This window comes from Triticum dicoccoides, chromosome 5A, assembly GCF_002162155.2.
Source record: "Triticum dicoccoides isolate Atlit2015 ecotype Zavitan chromosome 5A, WEW_v2.0, whole genome shotgun sequence".
NCBI classification, from domain to species: Eukaryota; Viridiplantae; Streptophyta; class Magnoliopsida; order Poales; family Poaceae; genus Triticum; species Triticum dicoccoides.
This window is the reverse complement of record NC_041388.1, coordinates 664,387,018-664,404,096: the sequence shown is the minus strand read 5'-3', so window position 1 is coordinate 664,404,096 and position 17,079 is coordinate 664,387,018. Positions and strand designations below refer to the sequence as shown.

General features: G+C 45.1%; 2 protein-coding genes across 2 annotated transcripts; both read left to right on the top strand.

Annotated features, from left to right (window-relative positions):
• The first annotated feature begins 4,983 nt into the window (after positions 1–4,983).
• On the top strand, positions 4,984–7,836 carry LOC119303914 (kinesin-like protein KIN-14E). The gene is made up of 12 exons (XM_037581060.1): positions 4,984–5,056; positions 5,145–5,221; positions 5,303–5,480; positions 5,575–5,684; positions 5,782–5,881; positions 5,962–6,048; positions 6,138–6,314; positions 6,481–6,754; positions 6,900–7,061; positions 7,152–7,367; positions 7,448–7,485; positions 7,631–7,836. Exons 1-12 carry the CDS (start codon positions 5,014–5,016, stop codon positions 7,819–7,821), a joined length of 1,653 nt encoding a protein of 550 aa, XP_037436957.1. The 5' UTR covers positions 4,984–5,013; the 3' UTR covers positions 7,822–7,836.
• Positions 7,837–9,194: 1,358 nt separating this feature from the next.
• On the top strand, positions 9,195–16,057 carry LOC119303915 (probable RNA-binding protein EIF1AD). The gene is made up of 4 exons (XM_037581061.1): positions 9,195–9,513; positions 9,604–9,679; positions 9,788–9,914; positions 15,535–16,057. Exons 1-4 carry the CDS (start codon positions 9,397–9,399, stop codon positions 15,719–15,721), a joined length of 507 nt encoding a protein of 168 aa, XP_037436958.1. The 5' UTR covers positions 9,195–9,396; the 3' UTR covers positions 15,722–16,057.
• Positions 16,058–17,079: the final 1,022 nt, after the last annotated feature.

Below are 17,079 nucleotides of genomic sequence, written 5' to 3'. Positions count from 1 at the left end.
CGCAGCCACCTTGTCGACGCCGCCTAGAGGACCACCTCGCCGGACCTCGCTTCCCCGTCTCCCCCTCGTCTGCTTCCCCCACCTCTCGATCCCGATCTGGATCGGGAAGGGGAACGAACCCGGCGCCCCTCGCCGCCTCGGCCCCCGCCGCTCAACACCGACGTCGGTGCCGTCCCTCACCGCAACTGCTCGTCTCCTCGTCGCCCGGCCGTCCTCGACCTCCTCCCCGAACGGCCTCAACGACCCCGCCGCCTAGATCGACCGCGCACGCCGCCGCCTGGACCTCGCCGGACGTCCTCACCGGTCTGCCTCCTCCTCCTCGCCGGCCTGCACCTCGTCACCGCGTCGCTGACTTCTCCGTCTCCTCCCCGCGCCCCACTGCCCCGATCCCTGCATCTCGCTGTGAGCCTCCGCCTCCTCCTCTCCTCCTTCAGTCTCGCGCACACACTCACGACCGCGGCATCGTCCGTGCGCTGGCCGCGCCCAGCGCCTCGCCCCGCTGAGGCCTCTCTGCCTCGCCCTCTCCCTTGCTCCCCGCGTCCTCGCCTCTGCTGCCGCGCCCTGGCGCCGTCCCGCCGTGGCCTCACCGTTGTCGCCTTCGGCGGCCCGCCTCGCCGTGCCCTGCTATCGCCGGCGCCCCCCTGGTGGCCCTGATGGGCGCGTGCCCGCACCCGCGCCCAAAACCGCTATGGCCCCCTGGGGCCTATGACATATGGGCCCCGCCAACAGAACATGTTTAAAAAAAAATTAAAAGAATTTAAAATAATATTAATAAAATTAATAAGTAATTAATTAGTGAATTAATAAGTTAATTAACCCTGTTTAATTAGTCTAATTAACTAGTTAGTTTAAATAAATAGTAATTAAGTTAGTTAAACCCTAAATCGACTAAACAGTCAATGACAAACGGGACCCACACGTCAGTTGACCAGTCAACTCTGTTGACTGCTGATGTCAGCATGACATCATGCTGATGTCATTATTCCATTTTTGAATTAATTTAAATAACTAATTAAATTCCAGAAATTAATAAAATCTTTAGAAAATCATATCTTTTAATCCGTAACTCGGATTAAAATATTTTCAACATGAAAGTTGCTCAGAACGACGAGACGAACCCGGATACGCAACCTGTTCGTCCACCACACACCCCTAACATATCAAACACGCAACTTTCCCCCTCTGGTTCGTCTGTCCGAAAACACGGAACCCCGGGAATACTTTCCAGGATGTTTTCCCCCCTTCACCGGTATCACCTACTACCGCGTTAGGGCACACCGAACACCGCGTATTGCCTTGTTATATTTTGTGATGCTTTGTTTGCTCTGTATTCATTATTTCTTCCCCCTCTTCTCTTCGGTAGACTACGAGACCGACGCTGCTGCTGACCAGTTTGACTACGGAGTTGACGACCCCTCTCTCTTGCCGGAGCAACCAGGCAAGCCCCCCCCCCCTTGATCACCAGATATCGCCTATTCTCTTCTATACTGCTTGCATTAGAGTAGTGTAGCATGTTACTGCTTTCCGTTAATCCTATTCTGATGCATAGCCTGTCATTGCTGCTACAGTCATTGATACCTTACCCGCAATCCTAAATGCTTAGTATAGGATGCTAGTGTTCCATCAGTGACCCTACACTCTTGTCCGTCTGCCATGCTATACTACTGGGCTGTGATCACTTCGGGAGGTGATCACGGGCATATACTATATATTTTACACTGTTACATTACTGGTGATACTGTTTGGAGATGGGGGCTGAAGGGGCAGGTGGCTCCATCCAGGTAGTGGTGGGCCTGAGTTCCCGACGGCCCCCGACTGTTACTTTGTGGCGGAGCGGCAGGGCAGGTTGAGACCACCTAGGAGACAGGTGGGCCTGGCCCTGTTCGGCGTTCGCGGATACTTAACACACTTAACGAGATCTTGGTATTTGATCTGAGTTGGCTACGAGCCTATACGCACTAACCATCTACGTGGGAGTAGTTATGGGTATCCCGACGTCGCGGTATCAGCCGAAGCACTTCAGACATCAGCGACGGAGCGGCGCGCGCCGAATTGGACTGGAACGCCACTAGGCTAGGTCTGCTTTCGGCCGCCCTCGCAACGTGCAGGTGTGCTATGGGCGATGGGCCCAGACCCCTGTGCGCTTAGGTTTAGACCGGCGTGCTGGCCTCTCTGTTGTGCCTAGGTGGGGTTGCGACGTGTTGATCTTCCGCGGCCGGGCATGACCCAGAAAAGTGTGTCCGGCCAAATGGGATCAAGCGTGTTGGGTAAGTTGGTGCACCCCTGCAGGGAAGTTAATCTATTCGAATAGCCGTGATCTTCGGTAACAAGACGACTTGGAGTTGTACCTTGAGCTTATGACAACTAGAACCGGATACTTAATAAAACACACCCTTCCAAGTTCCACAGACAACCCGGTGATCGCTTTTCCACAGGGCGACGAGGAGAGGATCGCCGGGTAGGTTTATGCTATGCGATGCTACTTGGAGATGATACTTGGAGATGCTACTTGGAGATGATACTTGGAGATGCTACTTGGAGATGCTACTTGGAGGACTTCAATCTACTCTCTTCTACATGCTGCGAGACGGAGGCTGCCAGAAGCGTAGTCTTCGATAGGACTAGCTATCCCCCTCTTATTCTGGCATTCTGCAGTTCAGTCCACCGATATGGCCTCCTTACACATATACCCATGCATATGTAGTGTAGTTCCTTGCTTGCGAGTACTTTGGATGAGTACTCACGGTTGCTTTCTCCCTCTTTTCCCCTTTCCCTTCTACCTGGTTGTCGGAACCAGATGCTGGAGCCCTGGAGCCAGACGCCACCAACAACGACGACCCCTACTACACCGGAGGTGCCTACTACTACGTGCAGCCCGCTGACGACGACCAGGAGTAGTTAGGAGGATCCCAGGCAGGAGGCTGCGCCTCTTTCGATCTGTAACCCAGTTTGTGCTAGCCTTCTTAAGGCAAACTTGTTTAACTTATGTCTGTACTCAGATATTGTTGCTTCCGCTGACTCGTCTATGATCGAGCACTTGTATTCGAGCCCTCGAGGCCCCTGGCTTGTATTATGATGCTTGTATGACTTTTATTTTTAGAGTTGTGTTGTGATATCTTCCCGTGAGTCCCTAATCTTGATCGTACACGTTTGCGTGTATGATTAGTGTACGATGGAATCGGGGGCGTCACATCGGGGTAGCCCAATATTGCGGAGGAGGGGATCCCGACCGTCAGGAGGAAATTAACCATTTGCAAAAAACAGACATGTGTAGATTTGTTAACTTATTTCAGTAAACAGACAAAATTAAGTGCAGGCATGAAGTGTACATTTTCTTATTTTAAAATCACCTGAGATGAACGGAAGAAGCATCCATTTCTCCTCCAATCGCTGTTTTTTTTGGACGGACGGGCGGAGTAATATCAAAGCTAATTTTTCAACAAATAAAGTAGTAGTAGAAAAAAAAGAGACTTATCCGTAATGAGAAGGGATGTTAATATATACTCCCTCCGTTCCTAAATACTTGTCTTTCTAGACATTTCAAATGACTACTACATACGGATGTATGTAGACATATTTTAGAGTGTAGATTCACTCATTTTGCTCCGTATGTAGTCACTTGTTGAAATGCCTAGAAAGACAAGTATTTAGGAACGGAAGGAGTATAAGATAATGTCTAGGCCGACTGAGAAGTCCGACGAGGCATGCTATTAGAGCATCTCCGGTGTTTGAAGGCAACCCAGCCTCTAAGTTAGGTCCCACGAACTGCCTCTAAATTTTATGTAAAATGTTGCAGGGTGTTGTTGGTTTGCTGCCTCTAAGGTGAAGCCTATGTTGTGAATTTAAAAAATATTTAATATTTGAACTGACGTGCAATGTTTCTTCTCCTCTTGGCCTCATTCACCATCTGACTAGGAGGACCCACTCATTTATTTTACTACTTGTGAGAGCTTTTTTCTTTTCTTTTTAAGAATCACTTGTGAGAGCTTGGAGGTTGCCTCTAGCCATCGTGTCGACGCTAAGCGTTTTGGGCTTGGACCCATTCTCCTAGCGTGGAACAGACAGACACAGGTAGAATGGCGGCCCAACAGTTTGCATAGGCAAAGCCAACGCCACCAGCCTGAAAGAAAACCTATGTTTTTTACTTAATTCATTCAAGGGAGCCATGCTAGCTAGGATAATCTACTTTACAAGTTCCATACTCTTTTTTTTCTACGGGAAACTTCTAGTCTATTTAATATGGAGGAGAAGGGGTCGGAGTGCTTCGGCCGAGAACGATGCTCTACTACAATGAAATGCTGCTCTCGCTGTGCGAGTGAAGGGAAAATCGTGATAGACTGACTCTGAGGGGCATAGCTCGTTGAACCACAAGGCGAAATGGTAAAAGAGGGACTCAGAAATCTCCAAGGGCAAACCAACAGACATAGACATGTACACAATTTTTTTCTTGTGTAGTTCTAATAAAATAAACTAAATGAATATTTTTTTCTGAGCGGTGTGAAATTATTTTTCTAGGGCGGGAGAATGGGCCACACCCAGGAGGCATGGGCAAGAACCGGGCCCGAACCCGTTCACACACAGCAACGGTGCAGAGCAGAGCAGTTTCGAAATCGGACCGCGGCTCCAATCCAAACAACCCAAACCCAAATCCAAATCCAAATCCACGCCGCGCCTCCATCCTCCTCTCGCAGGCAGGCAGCTCGCGGCGGCTCTCTCTCGGCCGGACCGGACCCGACCCGACCCCATGGAAGGCGACGCGGCGAGCGCGGCGGGCGACTGTGCTCTCTCTCTCTCTCTCTCTCAAGCAGGTGAATGCGTCCTGTTCGTCAACGCCGGCGGGTGCGCCATCCAAGGCGACCATCCCTCTGCAAACTTGTTTTCCGGCGACTCTTTCATTCAAGGAGGGGAGTTGCTCTGCAAACTTGTTTTCCGGCGACTCTTTCATTCAACGAGGGGAGTTGATAGAGACATCTGAGAACATAGTCCAAGGCGGCGGGAGTAAGAGGAAACCCCATGGTTTGTGGCATCTGCATTCGCAAATCCCCAGCAACACCAGGTAGCTGGTTTATTTATTTTAGATGCAAACAATGTATGTGCTTGCATTCCTTTCCCGTCGATAAATAATCTTTGCGTTGAACATGCAGCGGCAAAGTTTGGTACACGTGGGAGTGGCTTATGCAAAAAATGCTTAACTGATGTTGAGATTTCTTCACCTATTCAGGTCAGTTTTTCTCACAAACTGTTTTACCATCCTATCTCATGTATGTAATCCTGATACATGATCAATGTACCCAAATTGCAGAAAAGGACAGCTAAACTCATCTCAAAGTACGAGAAACAGATTGAGGAGCTAACCAGCCAGTGCAACATCAAGTCCGACGAGTGCTCCATGGCGTGGTCTTTAGTAGAATCTACCAATCAAGAACTTGACAGGCTTAAGATGGAGCTTCACCAAAAGCTTGTGCAAACTGATAATTTTGGTAAGTACCAGACTATTGCATTAAGCATCGTCCTATCCTAGGTTTGCTTATATAGGTGTATGATTGTTCTAATATATATTATAATAACTTGCAGAACAAGTCCTTGACACACAAACGGACCAACTAAGAAAAGTTTCTCAGAACTACGAAAATGACAAGAAACTATGGGCTGCTGCCATATCTAACTTGGAGAGCAAAATCAAGGTAATGCTCTGATTTACTGTCTGCAACATCAAAACAACCACAAGAAATGGTAAATGGTTGCTGTAGCTGCTGCTAATTGTATCTTCGTAATACTCAGGCCATGAAACAAGAGCAAGCACTGTTATCTCTTGAAGCACACGACTGTGCGCACGCGATTCCTGATTTGAGTAAGATGATTGAAGCTGTTCGAGCCTTAGGTAATACCTGACTCTGAAGTGGGATTGTTACACAGCTTTTCAAGTATTTAACAAAGCATTGCATGTTTTTGGTATTGCAGTTGCACAGTGTGACGATCTGAAAATGAAGTACCACGAGGAGATGGCCAAGAGAAAGAAACTTCATAATATTGTCCAGGAGACAAAAGGTGCCTATTGTCCCCTCTGTATTCAGATGCTTACACTCATTTCCAGAATTTGGTCGGGACAATGACTCTGGCTATCTCTTTTATTTCAGGAAATATTAGAGTTTTCTGCAGATGCCGCCCCTTGAGCAAAGTTGAGACATCGTCAGGGTACAAATGTGTTGTAGATTTTGATGGAGCTAATGATGGCGACATTGGGATTATAAATGGTGGAACAGCAAAAAAGACATTCAAGTTTGACAGAGTCTACACCCCAAAGGATGACCAAGGTATCTCTTGGTACTATGGAGCCTGTATTAGCTTTTTGTTGTCTTTCACAACTGTTCTTACAATGCGAATGTTGCTAATTCTAGTTTATACTTCCAAGTAATGTTGGAGTTTCCAATCATAAAATTTTCTTTGTTTGTCTAATATACAAGTTGTATCCATGAACAGCTGAGGTTTACGCCGATGCATCTCCACTAGTCACGTCAGTGCTAGATGGATACAATGTATGCATATTTGCATACGAACAAACAGGAACCGGGAAGACCTTCACCATGGAAGGGACTGAAAGGAACAGAGGGGTAAACTATAGAACTCTGGAGGAGTTGTTCAAGATTGCTGAGGAGAGAAAAGACACTGTCACGTACAACATATCTGTTAGTGTGCTTGAGGTGTACAATGAACAAATCAGAGACCTCCTTGCAACATCCCCTTCATCTAAGAAGTAAATCACTTTCCTTTAGTACCCTTCATTTTGTTTCACAATAGTTCATCTAAGAAGTACAACCACTTCCCTTTGGCACCCTTCCTTACTTTTTTGTTCACAATAGTACCATGTTGTGGTAACCTGTGTATCTTTGCATATGTAGGTTGGAGATCAAACAAGCAGGTGAAGGATCCCATCATGTGCCCGGCATAGTTGAGGCCAAAGTTGAGGACATAAATGAAGTTTGGGATGTCTTACAAACTGGAAGCAATTCGAGGGCTGTAGGGTCAAACAATGTGAATGAACACAGCAGTCGCTCACACTGGTTGGTCATAACTAACATTATTTTTCATTTCTCCATGGAGTACCTTCCTGCTTGTGGTAAAAATGGTTTGACCTTTATCATTTTTTTCAGCATGCTTTGTATCATGGTTAGAGCAAAGAACCTGATAAATGGGGACTGTACAAGAAGTAAGCTTTGGTTAGTTGATCTTGCTGGAAGCGAGCAGTTAGCCAAGACAGGCGCGCAAGGTGATCGGCTCAAGGAAGCACAAAATATCAACAGGTCGCTTTCTGCTTTAGGGGATGTCATTTCTGCTCTTGCTTCCAGAAGCAGCCACATCCCTTATAGGTTTGCACTCTGAGTCAGTAACGGGTTTGCACCTATCAGCTCCTGTTTTCTCACTGTCTTGATGCTTTTCTTCTGCCCAGGAATTCCAAGCTGACGCACTTGCTCCAAGACTCTTTAGGTAACTGGATCTGTTTGTTGCTCTGGAACAAATACCATATCAACAATATACCAAATATTAACCATTTCTGTTCCTCTTGCATTCTCTCACTTGGCTACGTGATTAATTTGCTCTTTTCTGTTCTTCTCCACAATTGTGGTAACAGGAGGGGATTCGAAAGCCCTAATGTTTGTGCAAATTAGCCCATCCGACAATGACGTGTCAGAAACCTTGAGTTCGTTGAACTTTGCAAGCCGTGTCCGTGGCATAGAACTGGGCCCAGCAAAGAAGCAGGTGGACACAGCCGAGCTTCAGAAGGTCAAACAGATGGTGAGTGTCGGTATTGCCTTCTGCTGAAGCTTCTTAGGTGCGTGTGTTGTAGTAGATGAGATGAGATGAGATGAGATGAGACGAGACGGGACGGGACGCCATTGCATTTGCATTGCTGTAGTGATGACTGACTTGTCTGTAACTTTGTTTGTTTGTAGTAGGGGCTGTACTGTATTTGTACTTTATTCTACTTGGTACTTACTGCAGAGTTGCAGTGAATGAATGAATGAATGAATCACAGCCTATGTTGTTGTTGTTATTGTTGTTGTTGTTGTTGTTGTTGTTGTTGTTGTTGTTGTTGTTGTTGTTGTTATACTACTTGGCGCCTCTCCTCTGTCACAAGAAAGAGCAACAAAACAGATCCACAACATAGTGTTTATATTCTGGTTTCCTTAAGCTTGCGGCTGTCTTTCTCCTTCTCTTTCTTGTGCTTTAGGTCCTTCCTTCTTTTTTTCCATTTTCGTTTTTAATCCATGAATGTTCTTTTTAGAAAAAATCCTTCAACATTTTTATATGTGTCAATTTACTTTATAAAATTCACAATTTTTTCTCAAATTCATCAACTTTTTGCAAATTCATTTTTCAATTTTTTTAATGCTTTAAAATAAAATTAGAGGATGGTTTTGTATTTCAATTTTGTTTTCAGATTTTTGAATGAGCTTACGTCGGCGCGCGTGACTATGCTCTGCACTCTGTTCATCATGTTACACCAGCTACTCCGAGCCACTCACCACGAGTTGTGAGATTTGTCTACTATAGTGTGTCTATGTTGTGTACTCTAGTGTTTGCGGCCGTCAAACGGCTAAGCCCTCACTTTTCATAAGTTGGTTCTTTTTTTTTGAGGTAATCATAAGTTGGTTCAATGGTGGGGGTCCTTCATCTTAACACATAGCTCTGCCTCAATGATAATTACTCTATTGTCTCTGCATGGATTCATGAATTTACCACTCTATACCAATTTTGTTGGTTACACCATGGACATGCGCTGTTTTGAGCTGGATATCGTTACACCATAAACATTTTGAAAAAGGACCTTAAGAATATTAAATTGTCAGAACTAAAATTATTTTTTTATAGAATTTGTAAACATTTTTAAAAATGACCTTAAGCTCATTCTACGCCAAGGGGCGGGCATAGAAACCAAGCATGATTTCCATTATTATTAATTAATTGATGGAATTAATATTTTTTTTGTTTCTTTTGGATTGTTTGGATTGCTTACCACATATGTCACGTGGTGGCATTTTTTTTTTTTGCCGCGGTGAACCGAAAAGAGGAAAAACCGAAGTAGTGTTATAAATAATGTTTAGAGGGGCCATTGATTTGGTAAAGGCCCACTATCACATCACATAGTGGGCTGGGCCTGGGCGTGTTATGTGCTGAAGTTGTGCCTGCAGTCCTACCCTAGCTAGTTCCCCACCAGAGCACACCCGCCGCCGCCGCCGCCGCAACAAGAGCCGCCGCTAGCTCGCCGCCGTCCGCCTCCTTCCCTCTGGGCAGCCAGCACCGCAGCAGTGTTGAGTCCAGCACCAGAAGCAGAACCTTCCCTCTGTCGGTGGGCTGCGGCGCCGTCCGTCCGTCCGTCCGTTGAGGAGGGCAAGAATGAAGGGCGGTAGGAAGAACCTGCGGCGCGCGTGCGAGGAGGGCACCGCGGTGACGCTGGCGGAGGGCGAGAGCATCATGCAGGTCGTCACGCTGCGCGGCTCAAACCTCATCGAGGTACCTACTACCTTCTTTCCCTCTCTCTCTCTCTCTCTCTTAAAAATTGCTTCTTGCTTTTCACTCACTCTGCCGCCGTGCTGGTTTTAGGTGACCGACGGCGAGGGCGTCAAGTCTCTCGCCCTCTTCCCCGCCAAGTTCCAGAAGAGCTTCTGGATCAAGAACGGTCAGTCAGTTGATGATGATGATGATGATGCTCCTTTTGTTTGCCACTAACTTACACCTGATGATGATGATGATGATGATGATGATGAATGAATGAGTGAATGTGCAGGGAATTTCGTGGTTGTGGATGCTAGTGGCAGGGACGAGGCTCTCGAATCTGGAAGCAAGATAGCCTGTGTCGTCTCGCGCGTCCTCTTTCACGACCAGGTTCGCGCCCTCGAGAAATCCGGCCAATGGTGAGTCTCTGCTCTGCTGCTCCCTCAATGAATATTTACTGCACTAACTACTTGTTGACAAAGTAAACATTACCTAGTTACTACTTACTTGGAGTGGATTTATGTCCCCTAAATGCAAGTATGCAAATTCTAGGACAAGTTTGTATGTACTGGAGACCTGTCCTAGTCCTAGCAATATATCTAAATTTCTTGTGTTTTATGATACCTGTTATCCACCAAGCTGCAGTATAGACTTGTATGTAGTGTGTTCTACTTCTATCACCCAGGCCAAGATGTACAATAATTTTTCCAATTCTAGGCACAACTCAAGACTTCCTTTTGTCGCGATAGAATTTGTAAGAATACACCCTCCTAGTCCTGGCAATATGTCTAAATTTCTTGTGTTTATGATAGCTGTCTGTTACTCCCTCCGTCCCATAATATAACATCATTTTGCAAGCTATGTTAGGTTGCAAAATGGTCTTATGTTATATTTAACTATATGTCTGCTGCGGTTGCTTGTAATCTGATATATGACCTACTTCCCAGTTTGTGCTAGTTTGTCTGGCTGTTTTAGTAATACTACCTCTGTCCCATATTAACTGACGCTCAAACAAATGTATCTAGACGTATTGGATCAAATTCACTTTCCATGTGATATGCTGGTAGGTGGTGCATTTCAACAGCCTAAATGGTGTGGTAAAACAAAAATTAGGGCAGACAGCCTAAATGGTTTGTTTCTGGTTTTGCCTGCTCTCATGGAACATGGAAATGATACCGAGCACTGATACTATATGAAAATGTTGATGTGATATAAGTTGATGGCAAAATTCTAATACTCCATTGTACTAAATAAGCGACAATTAATGTGGATCGGAGGGAGTAATGAAGATCCTAAAGTATTTCCAGAAGGTCTTGTAATACCTAGATGACTCGTTGCGCCCATGGCGCAAAAAGCGACAGCGAGCCACTAACTTAAAATTAACTTAATAGATACGTATATCCTATTATTATATGATACTGGCTAAAAGGAAGTCAAAATAAGTAGGAATAGATTGCACGAAACAGTACAGATCATACCAGTACATGCAGTACAAATTATAGAAAGAAAAACAAAATTACAACTGTGTCATTGCGACAAGAGAACCACACACTCTGGACACCTATACACACGCGTCACACATGTAACGTTAGAGGTCACCACTTGTTGGAATCTCTAGAAAAAGACTTATATTTGGGAAAGGAGGGAGTATGCATTAGTGCATGAACAAATAAAAAAATAAGCCTATAATATCCCATGCTATATGCACACCAAATGAAGGCCAAACAGAAGATCACCAATAAGAAAAATATTACTATGTGAGTATAAATTTTCAGGAAAACGATAGAATGGTGAGATTGAATAAATACAAGATTAAGAAAGGGGAACATGCAACAAAAAAAGCTTTCGGAAAGCACTAGTATTTTTACCTCTGTAACAGAGGAAGTACAAAAATGTGTTAGTTGGCATTTCTTCGGATGGCGAATTGCCTGGGAAGAAGGATCAATAGGTATAATAATGATGTTACTTTCTTGCGCAAGCACCAAAACTTCGCCAAAAAGTAAAATATATTGGGCGCATTGCACCTTTATTTTCCCTGTAATCCTTGCCTTTGCTTCTAGACTGTATGATGGTGGTGCAAGCTAGCCAGCATCTTCAGATTAGTCCTTCAAAAAATCACACCGAAGGTAACAGTTGGATTGATTGTATCATCCCTGTAACGCCATTATCAGAAATTCAGTAGCCGCTTAATAGTAAATATAAGTGTACTGCTTGCCTATCACGCTTACTTAGGACTCATAGGCCTTATCTAATCCCTCTCCAAAGCAAACCATCTATCTATGCCAAATAGGCAAGAGGTGGGCAAAGAATCTATATACCTAAGAGTACATGTCAATCTAAACTAAAGTACTGCTCACAAGAAAGCGAGCATGACAACACATCGTTGCTTGCTCTAATAATAAATAAGTTGTTGGAAAGGAGGGGGAGGCTATTTTATTTATAAAGTTTAGTTTAGTGATTTAGTACAAATAAGGACATGTCCAAACCTGACAGGCACAACAACCTCAAATGCATGGGGTTGGTTGGTTAAATCAGGATGAGCAGAAATGAAACGCACGATATACATTTTCCATGCTTCAACATATATCCATGAAAAACATAGAACTGTTATGCATCCCCATATACTCACTAAAGAAATAGAGAATATACTAAACTATTTGTATGCATCCACATACACTCATTAGAAAAACAGAGTAATGTATGTGTGTTATGTAAGTTAGTCAGCTACCAATCGTACCAACCTTTCTTTAGCATGTTTGAGAAGAATAACACAGCAGGATCGACCAAAGCAATCTTTCGCTTGAGTTGCTTATCCTTGGTCTTTTCCAGAATCCAGGCAGAAAATTATGTACGTATGTGGTGTTTCTCCATAGAAAGGGTCTCCTCTGGCGCTGGGGGACATTTGCATTTATCTACTGTCTCTCCTCGGACAGTGCCTCATCAACAGTTGAAACCAGGTCTCCCCCTCCAATTGTTTGTTCCGAATGCTGATCATTCTTGAGAAGCACACGTTAGAAAAATGTAGGTTAGTATGCCTAGACATAGTTATTCTGAATGCAAACAGGAAATAAAGAAGGAGAAAGGACTTACTTGCTAACTGGGTGCAATATACTGTTAAGAGATTGCATAGCCTTGCATCCCATGACTTCAGAAAACAGGAATAGCACTGCAGCTGAAGATGGCTGGACAAAATTCTAAGATTATTTACCTAGTGGGTGTTCTTGTAGAAGAATACCACTATATATGCACTTGACAACCATAGCAGTCTGGTGCAGAGTCGTATATTAATAAATGGAACATATTTCGATCTTGTGGCATTGCCAATCTTCTACGCCAGAAAGAGGGCACCAAAAAATATTCATGCAGGAGTTGAATGTAGTAAATCTAAGAAGCAGACATAGTGGAAAAGTTAATGAACCATTTGTACTGCTACTCCAGATTGGACCAAGAATCTTATAAATTTAGGAAACTCTCAAACATAAGACCGCATATGGTCTTGCAAGTTGCTCTCACTATGGAAGCTAAAACATCAAACTGTATACAGAATCTGTTTGTATCTCTAGCATTACTAAATCTGGAACACTCGGCCTAGCTGGACAGAATGCATACCTGTCGTAGACAAATACTACTGGATCACAAGTGCCAAGGATTCCTTGTTATTTAGCAATGATCTGACATCACCTTCAGGAATCTCTCCCAGCACATGTTAGTCCCCTTCAATAAAGCAAAAATATATTGCATCGGATATGAGCATTGCAGAGTAGAAGCATCCAGCATCACCTACAAAATACAAATCACCAAGTATTAGAAAATGATAAATCTGAAAGTTGCAGTCATAGTCAAATTAAAAACAACGGGAGTTAATGTCGCCCTATAATCTCTCTTCTCCATGTCAGTGAAAAATTAACATGTCAAGAATAAGAGTGAGAAGCAAACGAAAGGCAATGTGCAATACATCATGATTGGCTAAAACATCGACTACTGCCCTCCGATGTGCCTCCCTGTACAAAACTCAAATCACCAGCTGCTGCCGCACACTGACGCGTTTAGGCCGAGTTGTGTAAGGAGTGGACTACTACATCGTCACCATCCCCAACAAAGGAAAGCAAAGCGACGTACCAAGTATCCATGGTCCACGAAAGAAGAGGCAACATGTCCGCGCCGCCGGCTCGGCCTCGCTGCTCCTTCCCCTATTGCCAGCTCCCCTGCTCCTTCATTCCAACCATGAAGGATCCGGCTAACAACGGAAAAACAATTAGTTGGAGTGCAGAATCTGCATAGAATAACGGAACGCGTCAATCTAGGCATCTAGCTAGCTTCTGCCATCAGGGTTGCTTGCTAATTGCAACGATATTCATAATTGAAGATTCAATGAGAACTACCAAGGGATAAAAAAAGAAAGCTGAATCTGTTCACTCAATGTGTGCATGGCCTATAATGTCCTCACGACCTCACATATGAGTAATTCATCAAAGAAGCCCTAAGAAAACCTTCAATCAAAAAACACAAATGAAAGGCAAGCTTACCTGAATGGGGATAGCCCATGACCTGGATCTCCTAGTCTGCGCGCTGGTGATCTGCTACTACTTGAACAGCAACTCTGCCTGCTGACGCTGCCCAAACTGTGCAAGTTTCTCCATAGTTTCCCTGCAATTGTTAAGATCAAAATCAGCAGCTTTTTTGCAACTAATGCAGAGTGTGAGTTTCTCTGCAGACAAAAAAGGCTTTGCAGATTCAGTATAGTTGACACAAACAAAATGCATTACCTGCTTTCCTCAAGAACCCGTGACTGAAGGATGTGGAGAGAAAACTGCAAAATATGAGCATTAGTACGTAGGTATCACAGAGATTCAATGGAACTTCAACAAAACCAGGGCTTGCTTTTCACACTATCGAACGTTCACGTATTTCATATTTGATCCACCTTTCAGCTGGGCAAAACAACAAACAGATGGGGGCACAATATCTATTTATTCTCAGAGAAGAAATTACCAAATATTCGGCCACGAGGGCGTGCGTAAGAGGACGGAGGAGAGAGCGCACGTGACAGTGAGAAAGGATGTAAGCGAGGACACGGTGACTGATCTCTCGGGTGGATGGACAGCAGCGCGAAAGCCGGATGGAGCCGGCCGTCTCTGCGACCCACGCTCCTCCTGCCGATGGCGGCGACGTGGACCACCGCTGTGGCTAGAGCTCCTCCCGAGGTCGCCGCCGCACGCGTAGAGCTGGAGGAGGGGTGCAACCTCCCGTCCCGTGCATCACGCCCGAGGCCCGGCCTCCTCGCAGCTCATGATTCAGGAACGGATCGAGCCGCCGCCAACCGCAAGGTCGCGCCCGACCTCGCTAGCGCATGCCGACACCGGCCGGTGACCATCTCCCGTAAGCCGCCACACCTCCCTCTCCTCTTTCCTCTCCCTTTCTCCCGCTTCTCCTCTCCTTCCTTCTCTGCTAGGGTTCATGCGGGAGGAGGGGGAGGGGGTTGGGAGGCTACCGCGGGGGCTAGGGATGATGAGACGCCGCCGCGCATGAAGAGGAGAGGAGGCGGCGTGGAGGGAGAGAGGAAGGAGGAGGAGGCGAAGAGGGGGAGAGAGGAAGGAGAGGAGGCGGCGCGGATATTTTCTCGGGCTTGACTCGGTCCACCCATGATGGATGCTCTGGCAACCCACGATCACCGCTGCCTTTTTCCACCCTGACACAAACACGAACACACGGACGTGACTGCAAGACGGACCCGCGCAAGAGGCTGGCCCAGCCGTCAGCCGCTCTAGCCCGAGTAGACGGCGTACAGAAAAACGAGTGCACGGATGTTTACCACAGCGATGGAAAGTACGCTGGCGTCCGCCAGTGAGGCACATCGAGCGAGCCGGATGAATTTGAACCAGCGATGGCGCTAGAACGGCGGGTTGCGTAGCTTGATTTATATGTTCAATAATGTGCCAGTTTGTTGGTTTTCGTACGAGCTCTGCATCAGTAGTCTATCTACTTGATAAAATCAGGATTGTTAGCTTGTTACTGATTCACTCATCTTTCTTATGCCAGGCCGGCTATCTTCAAGTCAACTCCCAATGGGTGGGCGACAGGGCCACAAGGAACGACATCACAGGCTGAGGAAGAGCACAACTCTGATGAAGACGACGATGATGATATGCCGCCACTTGAGGCAAACACGAACAGAAATAGACCGTTTGACGTGCATTCCGATACAGAAAGTGATTCTGATTCTTGAACTGGTAGACGACTTGGGAATAGTCATCATCCTATGGTTACCGTCCACCTGTACACCTAATGTATTTATGCTTGTCGAATTTGGGCATGACATCATAAACTTACGGCCCAATCTGTCAAAGATATAGTAGTCAGTGCGTTTTGTGGACATTAAGTGGCAGGGCATGTGGAGGCCTGTCACCTGTAGTGTAATATGAAGAAAACAAGAATGTTGCACCTAGCTTATTGTGGTTGTGGATGTTATTGTGCAAGTCTTCTTGCTTTCCACCATGAAAGTGGATTGAAAAGGACCCAGCAAGCTAGCTTTGCTTTGCTTTGCCCTGCCTAGTTAATTCCAGTTGTACTAGGTCTCAAGATGGTGCCACAGCTGCACAAGAAACAAATTCACCGATTTTGACAATTCAAGTCACACAAATTGATATGATTTACTCCTACTGATGAACAACTCTTGCCATATGAGAGCCTCAACAAATTAAGCTACCTACCTTTAAAGGAGAGGAGCATAATATATATACTTATATTATAGGTTGCTAATAGCTTAAGTATGGGTTCATTCTCTTGTCGGTGCATTGTTAATGTGTTTGTTACTTATTAAATCTTTAATATTGTGCTTTGACTTGGGTAGAAAGTAGTAGTGATGATATTATAAATTGGCAGGCATTCCTTTGAATACTTGTTTTCCAGTTGCCCAACTCCTCTCTGAATATGGTTTTAATCACCATTAAGCAATGTTATCTTATTAATATCCTGTGCAGAAGGTGATGGAGGAAGGGGCCGTGGCCGTGGACCTCCTCCTCAAGAGTAGATTTTGTAGCTAGGTTAATTCTTGCATTTGCTTTTATATACCAGACCTGGGTATCATCATATCATTCCAACTTGTGTGGCATCCTGAATGTGTTTATCATAAAATCTAGCTTTGTTTCTGATTTAGTATCCTGAGGATGCATGCATGGTAGCTGGAATCAATCAAATTAAAATTGCCTGGCGTGCTGGTGATTTAAAGTAATATTCCTCCTCTGGCATGGCTTGATCAAGATTTGTGGGCACATGAAAAACTACATACTAGAAAATAAATAGATACCAAGGATTTGTTTGCTCTGCCTACCATTCTGGTTGAGAAATACAGTAAGTTGTTGGTGACATATATGCTTTGATGTGCTCAAGCCAAACCGGGGGTATGCTTGATGTGCTCAAGTTCCTGACGCTTGATGCTTCCTTGGGGCCAGCTAGCTATGCTATGGTGTTGGTGGACGCCTCCCTCTGCTAACTTAACTTTTCTCCCAGAATTGGACGGACCTCTTCTCCTTCTCCTAGCTAGGATGATTTCTTCTGATACTTTTTTTGATGACTTAATTAATT